The sequence below is a fragment of the Mixophyes fleayi genome, chromosome 12 (assembly GCF_038048845.1).
Source record: "Mixophyes fleayi isolate aMixFle1 chromosome 12, aMixFle1.hap1, whole genome shotgun sequence".
Classification (NCBI taxonomy): domain Eukaryota; kingdom Metazoa; phylum Chordata; class Amphibia; order Anura; family Limnodynastidae; genus Mixophyes; species Mixophyes fleayi.
This window is the reverse complement of record NC_134413.1, coordinates 41,575,963-41,591,577: the sequence shown is the minus strand read 5'-3', so window position 1 is coordinate 41,591,577 and position 15,615 is coordinate 41,575,963. Positions and strand designations below refer to the sequence as shown.

General features: G+C 41.0%; 1 protein-coding gene across 3 annotated transcripts in view; it reads right to left on the bottom strand.

Moving 5' to 3' along the window:
- Positions 1 to 15,615, bottom strand: part of SCFD1 (sec1 family domain containing 1) — a 77,905-nt gene that overhangs the window by 47,499 nt on the left and 14,791 nt on the right. For all 3 annotated transcript variants that reach the window (XM_075192294.1, XM_075192295.1, XM_075192296.1), the window contains 5 exons: positions 15,418 to 15,517; positions 10,740 to 10,879; positions 10,046 to 10,136; positions 7,684 to 7,757; positions 7,284 to 7,365 (listed from right to left, as the gene is read on the bottom strand). In XM_075192294.1, coding sequence (XP_075048395.1) covers positions 7,284 to 7,365; positions 7,684 to 7,757; positions 10,046 to 10,136; positions 10,740 to 10,879; positions 15,418 to 15,517 — 487 coding nt within the window. The remainder of the gene's footprint in view (positions 1 to 7,283; positions 7,366 to 7,683; positions 7,758 to 10,045; positions 10,137 to 10,739; positions 10,880 to 15,417; positions 15,518 to 15,615) is intronic.

Below are 15,615 nucleotides of genomic sequence, written 5' to 3'. Positions count from 1 at the left end.
CAGCCAGCCTGAAAATACTACCAGCTACTTCGTAAGCCGAACAGAGCAAAAAGTCACATTTCTTGTATGTGGCATCTTTGAGGGAAATAACGCCCTCACCTGGTAAAATGGTTGTTCTAATCAACCTGGCTAAGGGAGGGTCCACCCTTGGAAGTGCTTCCCATTTGTCACAATCTTCAGCTGGAAAAGGATAGAGATTTACATTTTCCTGGCCTGCTAAAACGCCAATCAGGCTTTTTCCAGGCATCTGAAATCATTTCCATTAATTGAGGTGATGGAGGAAAAGAAAATAAGTTGTTTCATCCGTCTTTTAAAACAGAGAAAAAACTGTTTCCCAGGATACCTCTTGGTTGGTGAAGCCTAAAGTCAATCCCAACACCAGGTCCTCTACACCCTGCACTGTGGGTGAATTTTCCGCACTGGCCGAATCCTCTTCCACAGAATCTCGGTGAACCTCACCTTCTTCCTCTGATGAAACATCTGAAGTGGACATTAAATCCTTAGCTTCCTGAGAGGTCTGATGCTTACGAGATGGTCTCTTAGCCGCATTCAGTAAGCGTTCCAGTGAGGAAGTAGCCGCAACTATTCCCTGGGCCAAGACCGCAAGAGTTTGTGCTAAAGATGATTCTACTTGGGATGCCCCAGAAGTCGACTGTCCGGACTATGTATCTGACTGATGTAGTGTAGAAACAGTAGAAAGTTGACCTACCTCACGGTGAAATATTACCCTTGTGAGCTATGCTAACAACAAAGTAAATAAATGCAGCCAAGCAGGTTCATCTGCGGACCTGGATGCAGACTGGGTCTGGCTGTGATTCCGGATCACAAGCTATACACAGGGCCTTCAGGCTAGACTGTCCACAAGACAACTTTGCATTACATTGGGCACAATTGTAATGCATAACAGACCCTGCAGCAGTCCCCTTCCTAGAGGTCCCTTTGTCATTCATGGTGAAAATAAATAAATAAATTAATAATAATAATAATAATAATAATAATAATAATAATAATAATAATAATAATAAATATATATATATATATATATATATATATATATATATATATATATATATATATATATATATATACACACACACAGATACATACACATTTACATGTACATACATATACACACACACACACACATTTGTTTTTATTGTTATTAACAATGGGCCAGGATGTATTTAAGATTACACCTGGTGACCCCCTGTTTTTTACCAACTTCTGTCAACTGTACAATATACACACACACACTCACTCTTAGGGACAATTAAATTATATAAAGAGCAGTTTAACAAGGTAAAAACCTGTCCTGTATGAGGGGTACAGCAGGGTTCCGTTCTCAGAGTGTGTGGAAATGGAACTGAAAGCTCCGTGCTGGCGCCAGAAAGCAGTTCCAGGACCTCCCCTTCCTTTTTTAGAAAATGGCTGGCCTTGCGTCCAAAAAGAAGATTTTTACACACCGTAAAATTGATCTCTTTTACTCCACTGGGGGACACTGTGAGACAATGGGGTATAGTAGGTGGGACTAGGAGTTTAGGCACTTATCAACTTGTTTGTTCCTTACATTCCTCCCCTACTATGCCCCTCCTCTCCAGCTCAGACCTCAGTTTTGTATAACAAAAGATACCAATATGCGCTGCTAGGGGTTAATTATCTAGAATGCTGCTCAGAAAAAAAGGGGGTGTTCCTCCCCTTGGTACAGATATCAGAATGAAATAGAAATTCTGCCGCTGACATTAGTCAGCCTATAGTAACATCTGCCTGTATATATGGCTATTTTATATACCAAGTTTTTAACTGCACATTTATCTATGTGGTTTTTTCATCAGTGCACTGATTTTAACGGATATTAAATGCTGTTTTGTATGTTTTATTTAATATGGAACTATATTCTATTATTATATGCATCTTGTGTTAGGGTTTATAACTCCAATATATATATAAAACACACTTTCTCACCCTCAGTTTTGTATAACCAAGCCAGGAAGAAAGGAGAAGCAATACAGAAAAAAGCACCAAAAACAGTACTACATTCAGAACAAGGGAGGGTGCGCAGTGTCCCCCAATGGAGTAAGAGAAAATCGATTTTACGGTAAGTAAAAATCTTCTTTTCACTTTCCTACCATTGGGGGACACTGCAAGACATTGGGGACACACCAAAGCTGCCTCTAAGGGAGGGATTGCTCTGGAACGACTGCGCACAACATCCTGTGCCCAAAGCTCACATCAGCTGATGCAAAGCCATGCAACCCAGAAACCCTGCAGTAAATGTAGGCGTTGCCACCCTGCACAACTGCTTTACCGAAGCACCCAGATGTGACGTCCAGGAAGCGCCAACCGCCCAGGGGAGTGAGCTCTAAAGTCCACAGAACCGAAGAAGGTGCGCGAACATCCCACCGAATGGCGGAAGAGGTGTAGCGGGCATGAGAATGTCTGGAAACCGACCAGCCCGCTACTAAGCGTCCGAAAGAACAAAGAGGACCTTCGTTTCACGGATAGAGACCCTGTGGTCAATCTGGCCCCAAACAGCATGAACCACAACCACAATGCCAAGGAAGAGTGTCACACAAAAACTACGAACAACAGAATGCTTGTCCATAAGCTCCTGAGTTAAGTGTTGTCTAAGTCAGCTAATTGGATAAAGTAATTTCAATTAATATCAAGCAAACTTGGTTTTCTTTGTCTGAAAAGATGCGTAGAGCATGCTACGGCGTAGAAGGGCATATCCAGCCGCAACACGTGGCAATAACAGTTTTTACACTTTTATATACATTCGCACAAACACATACATTTGTAATTAGTACACATTAATTGTAGTTGCAACACAGTTATTTATGTCAAAATATAGTAGTATTTATGTTTAATATTATAAGTTATATGCATGTTAGTAAAACATAAAGGTTCAGGTTATAGGAAATGTGTCATGTCTGGTATCATTTTAATCCCCTATTCATCAGCAGTTGTCTGGTTCTTTCGCCGAAGAGATCGCACATTGCATACTCTAGTTAGCGATGTTAGAGAATAAATGTTTAAAGTGATACTGACTATAAAATGCTAATAGACTAGATGAAACTCGATTCTTGGCGGGAACGTCGGAGCACATCCCCTGGAGAGATGACCCCCACCATTGGATATTTTGGTTTGAACTGACCTATGATCTGCAACATCCTGGACCTTCCTTAAACCTGGACCAATAGAAGCAAGCCACATCATCTGCATTGTTTTACTGTATTTCTGACTGCATATAAGCAGGAGCTCCTGATCTAGTGACCAGTCTTCTTTGACCACAGACTTCAGACCTGAATGACTGTTCACTGGATCCAGGGCGCCTGCGATAAGTAACGGCTGCACTTATTTTATTTTGCTTGAATTATTCTGCTACTTTTGGATAATAAATATCTTTGTGCGTTGGAAACACAAATCGACAATCGTTATTGGATAGGGACAAAACGTGCATAACAGTGTAATGCAGATACTATCCTCTGAGCCAATATTGGCTAGAGCGACGCAGCTCTCTATCCTCCTGGAAAGGTAAAATGTGGGAGTGCAATCTACACTACCGCCACCGAACCCCTGCTAACAGGGGAGATATGCAAGGGAACACCCCTACTCTGGGAATAACATTTTCCCAGAGTCAGTAAGTTTAAAGTGGCCAAAGCAAGCACTCTTATCACCCAACTAGATTTCATGGCTTCATCTGCCCAACCAAAGGGGGGCTGAACTGGAAGAGACCCCTTGAAGAAAAGACTGAAGATACCATGATCCTATAAACCGGTGCTGAAATTGATGTAGAGCACCAGGAGCTGCGCCTTGCGGGAACCTAGGCGGAGCCCCATATCAGAGCCAGCTTGCGAAAAAAAAAAAAAATTAGGGAGCCAGCACTGGGACGAGTGAAAGCCCTGGGACTCATACTGTACAGTTTCAGACCCAAGAGACCCGAAGGATAGAGCCTCCAACGCCACAGCGCCAAGCAAGATGATATAAAGAGTGGCAGAAAGAGGCCATTGAATGTTCAGATCTGGCCACAGAGGTAGGCGGAAGGGAGATGTAGCCTCCAGCCGCCAATGTCTGAGAACATGAAGGGCCCCAGGATAGCTGGAAGCCACACTCCTAGAGAGCGCTTTACCCGTGAAAACCTGGGACGTGGAAGTGACAGGTACACCAGATCTAAGTTTCAGGGAACACCCTGGCATCTGAAAATTCCACTTACGGGACTCTAGATTATGAACAGTTAAGGAGGGAACTGAGAAATAAGTATGGACGCCCTGCGGACTAAGTCCGGAGTTCCCCAAGACTCCACAAGGAGGGCAAAGGATGTCCCCGTGGAGAGACTATTCCCCCTGGTTAATTGTCTTCTTGCTGAGACTCGTCTTCCCACTTATTCCTGTCGGGATAATGGTCAACAGTATGGGAATATTACGCACTGCTCAGGTCAAAACATGGACATTCCTCACGCTGCTCACAGGTCGCGTGTTCCCCCGTGATGCTATTGAAATGCACCAGGCGTGGCATTATCTGACTGATTGTCTAAAGGCTTCCTGATTAGGACCTACTGGGTCTGACGCCACATTCTGTACCCTCTGCAGAATGTGGCGTCAGATTTGAAAGTACAGCGTTTTTGGGATGACCCAAAAGACCATGGAACCCTAAGGATCCTATTAATTCGCCATTATACGACAGACCTATCAGGACCGGGATCCAGGATCTGGAGAACGACTGACCTCACTCCTGACTGTCTTTGCTAATGACTGTGAGAGAGATAGACGTGTGGTCTTGGACAAAGAGATGATCTGCACGTCCAATAACCTGGGAACCAGCACCCTTCTAGGGAATTTCCCTCTGGAGATGTTGAGAGAGGAGCATGCTGCCTCAAACACTGATGACCTGTTTTCCAGAAGCTTCAAGCAACTGAGAAGAGAACATTTTTCTCTGCGCTAGAAGCATCCTTTACCGGCGCTGAAATGGGGGGGGCCCTTTCCTACGGTAGGAAGGTTTCTGCTGTGGCAGATAGAGTGGGGACCTACGTAGTTTCTGCACCCAGACATGCGTTTACAGGAACCGAATGGAGATTTGCTTGTGAGAGAAGAATGACGGAGGCCTCTGAAAGAGGTCGTCCGGACAGGGTACTATCGTGACTCGTCGGGGGCGCCGTGGCCCTGCCTTGACTGCCATAACCTCGGAGACCAACGATGTGCAATGGGCAGAATAAAAACAGCAGGATCCTGAGCTGGAACGGAAATTACTGTACTGTCAAAGCGAAAGAGACACCGATGCCCCCTTCCCGACTGGTCCATGTAAGAAGACCTTCATGATGTATATTGAGGCAAGGAACTGTCTCTGTTCACTGCCTGCAATGACTGTGCGTAGTGATTACATCCGAAACAAGGGAATACAGGCCTGCCTGTTGAGGGACTGCCAGCTTAAATGTAACAAAGGGATCGGTCTGTGGTCCAGGAAGAGGTTGGAATAAAATACCAACTCTCGGGAATACCACCAAGTATATAGGTTCCTCACTTAACTGCACCTGTGCAGGTACTATATGTTCCTATGGGAGCTAAGTAGTGAGTATGTGATGGGGTAAAAAAAACAAAAAAAAAGGAGACGAAGGGATAAAGACGGCCCTTTACGTGGTCTAGTGGAGCGGACGGGAAGAGATATATGCTTACCTCCAGTGGCCCCTGGAGACTACACTGTAACTCTGCAAAAATGAGAAACTCCGATCTTGGAATGTACTCCAGAATACCTCTGGCTAACTGCTCTGACCATGGGTGAATGGGCTTTATCCAAAGCCCAGCTATGACCCTGTGAGGTGTAAACATACTGCCAATCGTCACTTAAGCTGAGTGGAGGATAGATTACACTTTCTGTCAGAGAAAACCTTCCCTCAGTGCCTGCCCTGCGTAAGGATAGCAGAATAATTGAATAGATGAGTTACAGAGTTGTTAACCCTAGGGGTACCTTCCCATATAACTATTTTCTCTGCCAGGAGAAGGAAAAAAGGTGAGAATATGTCCCGTCTAATAATTGCTTATTTGGCTTAATGCCAAAGGTCAGACACCCTGCCCAGCATCTGAGGAGGTGTGGATGGGGCCGCAGACTCAAGTTCCGCAAGGGTTAAAGTGTGTCTGATGCTTAAGCTTCACTCCCTCCCAGCCGCCCTTAAAGTAATGTGGCCACGGCCGTCTATCTGACCGATATAATATAAATAATCTGGTGCCCATAATATCTGCTGCCTAATGGCAGACTTAAAAGTATGGCCCCGTTTCTAGAGGAGACTGCCGGCAGAGGTGCGAGGGAAGTGAGACAAGGCTGCTGTTTATCTGCGCTGGGACCCAGACTGAACAGAGCTGGAGTCTTATTCACTCCTCTGGGTCTTTGGATCGAGTCCCCCACTGTATCTGAAAGGGAATTAAAATAAAAACATGAAAAACCTACAACTAATACAAGTATAGGCAGGAGCCTATACAGAAGTGACCTATCTCCTAGGCACTTAGAAAAAACTGAGGTCTGAGCTGGAGAGGAGGGGCATAGTGGGGGAGGAGTGTAAGGAACAAACAAGATGATAAGTGCCTAAACTCCTGGTATCACCTACTATACCCCTATGTATTGCAGTGTCCCCCAATTGGACGTATGAGAAAGGAAAGAAGTACCAACTTTGATGCATTAGCACTATACAGGGTGCACACTAAGCCAGATTTTATCCACACATGGTCGAATACCAGGTAGCAGCAGCTGCTGAGCGAAAACACAATACTCCTGTCCCAATGTTAAATAATTTATTGTCTAGTTGCACAGAAGCATTAGAAAACAAATAGAGTACTAAATTGCTTAAGCTATTGGACAAGGAACAATGTTCTCATCTCATCTCAAATGCTCTCTTTTGAATGGAGCAGGCGGATGACAGTGAACAATCGTTGTCACAATGGCCATTATAAATGTACTTTTGTTAATTACCTCCAAAATATAATTTACAAAATGTAGATATATCTTCAACCATTTATCTATTTCACTGATTATCGCTTCAACTTGGCACATAAACAGTCATTTTTGGCTTGAGAATTTAGACCTTGGCCATGGTTGAGCAACTCCAACGTTCTTTGTTCTTATAAATTAGTTGTCAGGCATTGACAATGATAAGAAGCTAAAATCATTCCTTTCAGTACAAATGAAAAACATATAGTTTAGGAATTTGGGAAACAAACTTGCAACACAGCCAGAGACAATGTATAACAGTTACAAAATGTTTTATAATATGTGTACACTTCACACTGACAACTGACCTTGATATGCTCCAGAACGGCAGTGGCTACATTAGTGTGTAGATCTATGAGTCTCTTCTTCTCCAGGAGCTCAGGAAGTGAGCTGAATGGACACAGTAAAAGTAGGTTAATGCCTTAGATACTTAGAATGATATCTAGAATAAATTGTTTGTGATGCAAGTTTAATTTAAAAAAAATCAAATAAAAAAAACAAGGACGACAGATAGTAGTGAATGTCTACTTGAACTCAGTTAAGTTTCGCTTACTTAAAAACCAACCCGACACCTTAAGCACATACAAGGTCATTTCATGAGGATTCAAATCTAACATATGTTGCACTCACCCATTTTAAAATAGCACAAGGCTCAAATTAGGTGCAAAAGCATTTGAACACTGACTACCCGCAGAAATCAGCACCTACCTTACAGCAGAAGTTAGTTTGGCTGTGTTGTCTGACAACATGCTGATTGCACCTTCATCTTCACCTTCTAAACCCTGAAACAATACGATTTGTTTGCTAAGAGGAGATAGAAACTGCATGAAATAATGTCCTCATATTGTAAAGCGTAGACACTGAATATAATGAATTTAACACAAGGACCACAATACGAATCCCCTGAATCTGCAATTTTGTACCAATATGTGCTTGAATACATTTAGGTTACATTTTAACGTTGGCAGTGTTTCAGGTTTGCTAGAGTCATTAACCGAGCTGTGGGTCCAGGCTGGACAAGACAAGCGCTCCGCTCCAGCAACTCCTGCTCCAGAGCAGCTCCACACTTCTGAGTCAAGTTACTTTTTAAAAAGCTCCAAACCTATCAATTGCATGTTTTTTTTAACGCTTAATGTTTATTTTAAGCAAACGTAGTAGATTTTATGGAATTGTCTAACAAATGATAATGGGATATAAATATTACATTCTATTTCAAACGTTTAACCTAGCTGAAGATGGAGCTCAGCTTCTGTACTGGCTTCTCTAAGCTTCAGCTGTGGAGCATAGTTAAATAAATCTTTCAGCTCTGCCTCGGCTCCAAGTCTTGTATGTGGCTTCTAACTCTGAAACCTGAGCGCCAGCCTTACCAACTTCATTTACTGTCTCTGTTTATATTGTGTGTGCTCCATAGCGTAGTAGAACAAAGACAGTAAAGGGGCCACGTGCAGAAAGTATAAATGCTCACAGCTAACACACCAATTAAACTTAAATATACTATTATTTGGTGTACCACCTTATGTACAACATGTACTTTAGTGGCTCATTTCTCAGAATCATATTCAAGTGTATTTTCTGGCAGTAGTCACTTTTATCTGTTTCATTCTCTGCAGTCCCCATTTTGCATTCAGTTTTTATTTGAGTCATTGCTTCTTCTTTTTTTTTTTTTATAACAGACGTTTCTATTTTAATAGTTCTGATTTTCTGCTATCAACAGTCTCCTTTATTTCTGTCCTAGTCTGAATGTCTTGGGTCATCTGCCAGTCCCCAGTTAATGAAGCCAACCATTAGCTTCGTATACCAGGGAGGAACCCACTGTAGCTTCCAGTTTCATTCTAGTCACCATTAGTAGCATCAATTATCAGTACTAAATAGTAAAGATTACATACTTGCTAAGTGAGGGTTCCAGCTGAGCATAAAGACCCCACAACTAACCAGTTTCCCTTGTGTCTGATGGAGTTTGTTCAATGCCTGGGAACCGGACAGGATACTGTCAGACACACAACCTGCAGTGGCACCCTCGACTTACAGCATCATCAGGGTGCATGGCTCTACAGGGATAGCAGGTTTTATTCAGCAACTATACTGGCAACAGGTCATTGTGGTCAGCTGTGTAGCAGACCCTCTATTAAGTACCAGGATACCTAATTTTTCTAGCTGGCACCAAGTGATTGAGTGGAACAGAATGGCATTAATCAAAGGCATTTAATGGAATAACCTAACTTTCGATTCCCTGCATGAAACATAAAAATGCACCTCCCCTCCACCCCCAAAAGAAAAAAGCCCACAGCTGAGAGTGCTTCTGCTTTCTGCAAACAGTATATTTTATAAATACCATGTGTACCGATCATATCAAATACAGGGCCAGAAAACAAATGACACAAACACTAAACTTCCAGGATGTCAATGACTGCCATGGTTAGGTGAGGGGCTAAGTGGCACTTGTCTACCTGATCCCTTGAGGTCTAGTTCTACTTGTGATCGCAGCCGCACGTTGATTATATAAGAAATACACACACATAACAATTATACCACCAGTGTCTCCCCGCAGTTTACACCACCATTGATTATCAGTAGTGCCTCCTACTTAGTAAATATTCTGCCTGTTGGTCTAGTGCAGAATCTCCCTAGATAAGATGTAGGTCCAGTGGTTTCTGTTCCAGTAGTATCATATATTCTATTACAGTGTCCAGCAAGTTTTCCTTTTCCTCAACTATCTCTCACCATGAGTCACCCAAAAACAAGAAAAATCAAGCACTAGACTCCCCACCACACTATACAAATTGGTCCTTAGGTGCACCTCAGACTATGGCCCATAGCAACTGTTCCTCACTAAATATACCCAAGCCAAACACAGCTTAGTCCCAACAATCAGAGGACATTACAGTGTCTGTCCCATGTAAAAGGCCCCATTGTCCCTTACGAGGGCAACGTGAGGAGCCTATAGTTATGTAGTTGGACACACTGTCAATTTCGGTGCTGCTACAAACGTAATAAAATGGTCTGTAAAACTTAAGTGGAAAGAGATTCAACCCATAATTTACATCGCTGATGGTAAAGAAATATTCCTTACCATTATGGTCTTGAGTCTTTTCACTTCATCCTCTTGGTTACGGTAGGACTCCAGCTCTTGTTGAACAGATTCAGCAACTTCAGGAAAGGGGCTAAAGAGAATCAAAAAGCCTAATCTAGTACAGCAACCCTTCCCAAATATAACAGTAAGAATTATTTTGTTGTGAAACATGCAAAAGAAAGTGATGAGAAAGACTGAAAACCTAATACATAAGAGTATGGCCAGGAAGACAGAACATCAGGTTATGTGTGGCAGAAGAAAAAGCAGCAAAGAGATTTACTAGGTGAAAAGCACAATTTGTCTGCAAATCTGATAAGTTCATAGTAAAGTCTCCATGCAAAGATGGTCCAAGGCAAATTGGATAAAAAACAAAACAAAAAACAGACTACAACTGTACTGAGTCATGTTAATATTGTTCAGAATATGCAAAATCAAGTGAACAGTCAAATACAGTTCACTAGGTAGAGTATGGAAAAACTACATAGAGCACATTCCTACTAGTCATCCAATATCTTGGAAAATTCAAGACAGGACACGTAATGGCCCTCAATTTCTGATTCTGGGTTCTGTGAGATGAGGTTATTAGCAAAGGTGAGCATGAAATCATGAAATGATTGCATAAATTAGAGTTGGTAGTGCAAGAAACATCGGATATAGATGAAGCACATGATCCATCGTTTTTCCTCTCACTTACCTGCCTTTGTGTTTTAGCCAGAACTTATCGGCCACCGTTAGATCATAGGACTTCTTGTTTTTCTTCTTGGGCCGGGCACCAGAAGGACTACTTTCCACTGCAGAGGACTCCTCTAGATTGACTCTATTAAGATGAAAATCCTGCAACAGAGATGACATTTATGCAACACTTGAAGAACAATAGAACGAAAGACGAACAACAAAGGATCTTGATAAAGACCAGAAATCAGTCCAGCATAAATCTGCTGCTCCACATTAGAAACAAAAGCTCCTGCTTATATTTGCACGTTATCCTTGTACCTCTAATACAGCTTAGCACGGCTAGTTGACATTTCACCAAAGGCAGAGGGCAGTAGATCATGAGTAGACTGATAAGTAGCACCTTAAGAAACTGGTAGACTGAAAGGTAAGGCACCACTAGCATGAAACCATAGGTCTCTCTCAAGTCTCTGCTTCCTTTAGCTCTGCACAGTCTAATGTTTAGGATTCAGCAGACATAAGCAGTAGAGTAACCTTAAAATGAAACAAGTAATAATACATCATACAGAATGTGGAAATGGTTTTATACCTGTAGGATGGGGCGCAGAAGGGAAACAAAGTCTTGCACTTATAGGTAAAACATGGATAATGATGAAGGGATCCTATAACTTCTACAAGAGAACATGTGCCATTATAACACCAAAGCATGCCTGTGTTGAATAAATACACTTTTTGTTTCAAGTATTTAGCTAGTAACAAAAACACAACTTCATAGCAGTATGCACAAAAGTACATAACTGGCAAAAAAGGCTGCAGAAATTCTTTCTCTGAATTCCATATACTCCATTTCTCCCCGTGGTCCTTCTGGATCATGCTTTACTCAATCTGCTATTTTTGTGTAACTCTCATCTTAATACTACTTTACATGCAGAGAATAAACACCTGAGGAGGATAGGCTCTCTGTAAAGTTCAATCAGATTCCAAACGTGGCAACTGGTTCAGAACGTTTATTCAAGTACCCAACCACAGAAAATCAGAGCTCTGGTGCAATACCCCTGCAACTCATATTGCAGACATGATGCAGAGTAGAACAAAACAGTTAACCTTTTGTCAAGCAGAAGAATCTTCTTGTAGAAAACATCACTAATTAATGATCAAATGTGATTGTGTAGATTTAAAGTTTGTGGTATACTGTATTACACAACTACACAGTTTGAAACAAATACTTTTCAATCACTACAATGCTGGGTAGTAAGTATGTATAGCATGCATGTATATGGCTATTGAAGAGAAGGATCAAAATTAAAAAGTAATAGAATAAACAAAACTCCCCCAAAAAAATACCTAATGCAAAAAGAATAGATATAAATATAGAGGAGTTCATATAGGACTCTTTGGTATGTGCCACAACCATCTCTGTCTTAGCCACCCTGAATGAAGTGCTCAGGCTAACTTAGTAAAAAAACTAGCTAAAAAAAGTTCTAAACTTAAAAATAACAACGTTTGTTTTATTGAGTATTTATAATAGATGAATTTTAATTTGATAAACTCATGTGACAGGACTAAATAACATTTTGAGTTAATTCTGGACTTCTTCAAATTATTCAGCCTAAATAGTGATACTAACACTGCAAAACCTGTTACATATTTTAAGGATACATAACTATTCTTAATTCAACCATTGTTCGTATTTCTTTAGAGACTGATAATATAAGCCAAAGCCTTGTCGAAGCCCCGGTACCTAATTCAAGATGGTCATGGGACATATTATATATTTAATTACCCAAGGTTATCATTCTGACTTTTGTTTGTTTTTTCCCTTTAAGAAGGTATAGATAAGGATTTGCAAATTATTAATTCAAACACAAGACAGCTGGAGACCTCTTGTGGAAGAAGTGTGGCAGCTGTTTTAAATTCTAGGAGTTAGACAGAATATGGTTGAGAATTACATGGAAATTTCATAAATGTTTCACAGCATAAAGAAGAAAAAAACCTCTTTGCAAAGCAGTGTTTTTTTAAATAATGGAATAATCTGCAGGTATAAATGTGACAGGTTTTGCAGGTACTGTACAAGCAGGGAATGTAAATATATTGAAATAGCCACAAAGGCAAATTATGTTTTTCCCTTACCTTGGCCATTGTATATTCTCAGCATTCCCAATATGACTATAATTTGTTTCCTGTTCTGAAGTACTCGAAAAATGTTGTCTATTTTGGGAATCATGTGCAATGTAGAGAGACAGAATTGCCTGCTACTCCGCATGTTTTATGCATCTGGCCATAATACAGAAAATCCCTTGCACTCTACCTTATAGATTGGCCAAACGTGTTTGTCAAGTGTTTTCTGATTCGAATATGCTGCCATGACACAGCCCAAAAAACTGAGCTACGAGGTTGGAAAACTTTGCAAGCAGGACAGGCACACATTTGAGATAAGCATGTTCACCTGATCCTAGCAAGATGTCTGGGTTGGATCCTGAACTGCAGCTTGCAGATATTATCGTCCCATGTTCTCCCCAGCACCTATTTCCCATGTTCTCCACCCGGCTGTTTTTACTTGCCACCCAGCTCTCAGAGCCAAACAGAGTCCTATTATAATGCAATAAACCATATTTTCTCCTGGTTTAACAGGCACTATAGCCATCAGTGTGTGTTAGACCACTGACCACCAGTCTGACCAGAGCTGGCAGGTATTGGAAAAAACCTCCAACATTTTTCAATATTATTGCGAACTATAACATTGCCCCCTGGCAGGGGACAACATCGCAGAGCACCTAGTGGAAACACAGAGAGGACATACAAACTCCACATAGTACCGTGGTCGCACTAGAACCCATAGCCCCAACGCTGTGAGATAGCAACGCTAACAACCGTGCCTTCCACAATACAAAATTAGAGTGACAGTCCTGAACACATTCTCACCAGGATGGAGCTTAAATTATATCAATAGGTTTATATTATGTAATTGTAAAACTATAGATAATTACATGTGGAAATTGCTTAGAGATAAAGTGTGTATCTTACATGATTATGTGTATTATTATATGTAGTGAAACCTCTTCAAGCTAGAGTTGGGGAAATGTTACTCAGGTTCCATGTTTGATCTCCTTGAATGTCTAAACTTTTTTCCTGCTTCCCAATACACACCAACCCCATTTCTCCAATTACAAGCATACATAACTAGCAATAATGCAGCAAATCTTACACACACCAATATATCTTATATATACAGTTGTTATCCATGCATTTGCATCCTTATTCTCCAATGTCAGGGAGCTCAATGATAAGCTCTAAAGAAATGATATTAATAGGTATTCCCAACATTACACTATTGATGGAGACGCATTCAGTGGGGGGGGGGCGTCTTTTAGCACGGAGGAGGCCTTGAGTTGGGAATTGTAATCATGCCCCTTACTCTTCAATTGCACAAGGTGTTTTAATCTTTTTATGATTTGACTTGTGGCAAGGAAAATAGAGGAACAAGTTTGTCAAATTTATTTGCTGTTTTTAGTTTAAAAGGTCTTCCATGTGTTTTTTTTTTTTTAATATTGAGTTCAAGAACTGTAAATACAATTTCATAAACTTTTGCCCAAAGTATTTTTACCTCTGGACAGCTTTACCAGATGTGAAGTATATTTCCAATATCCTGATTTCCTAGGAAGCATGCCAGGGAGTAAGCTAGGACAAACAATGTTATTCTGAAAGACTCTGGGTACCAGCATTATGACACTTGATAGATTTTAGATCCTGTCCCATTTTCCCTCCAGTGATACCACAAAGTTTTTCTCCCATTTAGACGTATTGTAAATTTATGCTCGTTGGCCTTGGTTTCAAGACGAAATATTAAAATGACAGTTCCTGCTGAACGACTGTTTACGTATCTCTCTTATAAGCTTGTCAATGCAATCAATGGCTGTTTATTTTTAGTGAGGATGTCAATTTAGTGCTTTGTCTGCAATTATTTAAAAATAAATCTACTGTACGTAGTGGAGCTCTGTGGCCATAAACAGCAGCGTGGGGGTGAGTAGCACAATGTATGAGGCCTATGGGAATAAAGAACTTAAATACTGGAATTAAGACATCGCACTTTCTAATGAGCAATTCATTAAGTAGAGCTCAAGCTAAGGTAAGAAAAGTTAAGCCTGATATTACATTTTGCCCCAAGAACAATTTTTCGACAATATAATATATTCTTCATGCAACAGTCTGATCCCTCCCAAATATGAATTATGTGGGTGATATATTGCATCCTTACGATGGTCATTTCTAAATAGTTTTATACAAGCACTGTGATACAAAGTCTGTATTTAAGGATTAAAGACTCAGAATCTATGGTGATATTTTACAGTAATGTTTTCCAAATACTGGAACAACCAAATCAAAAACAATATTTAAAATTTGTATTGACCATATGACACAACCCCCCCTCCCCCTCTCCTGCAGCAAAACGAGGTTTTGTCACCTAGGTGAAGGGCCAAAACGACACGATTCGTAAACCCACGCCCCCTCCGACCCTACACCCTTCCTGCACTCCCAGACATGGCAAACATAGTTGGAAAGTATACTATAACTTAGGTGCAGTAAAGTAAGTCTTGGAGGCGCAAGCGAGAAAAAGTTACAACAGCAGAAAACTATGAGATTATCGTTGCGCAAACATAGCTTATAGAATACGTTTCTCCCTGTAACTGTTAAATTCTCACCAGAACGTCATGCACCAGGGCCTGGTATGTCCATGTGTGGTGAAGAGGAGTCGCAAGGTCTATGTTTCTATCCACAAGAACTAATAACGGCCTCTGGAAACTGCAAAGAGAACAACAGAGAGCTATTAACTATTAAGAGTCGGCAATGAAGAAAGCCAGTGATGCCACAACCTCACAAGAAACCAACACATATCTGCT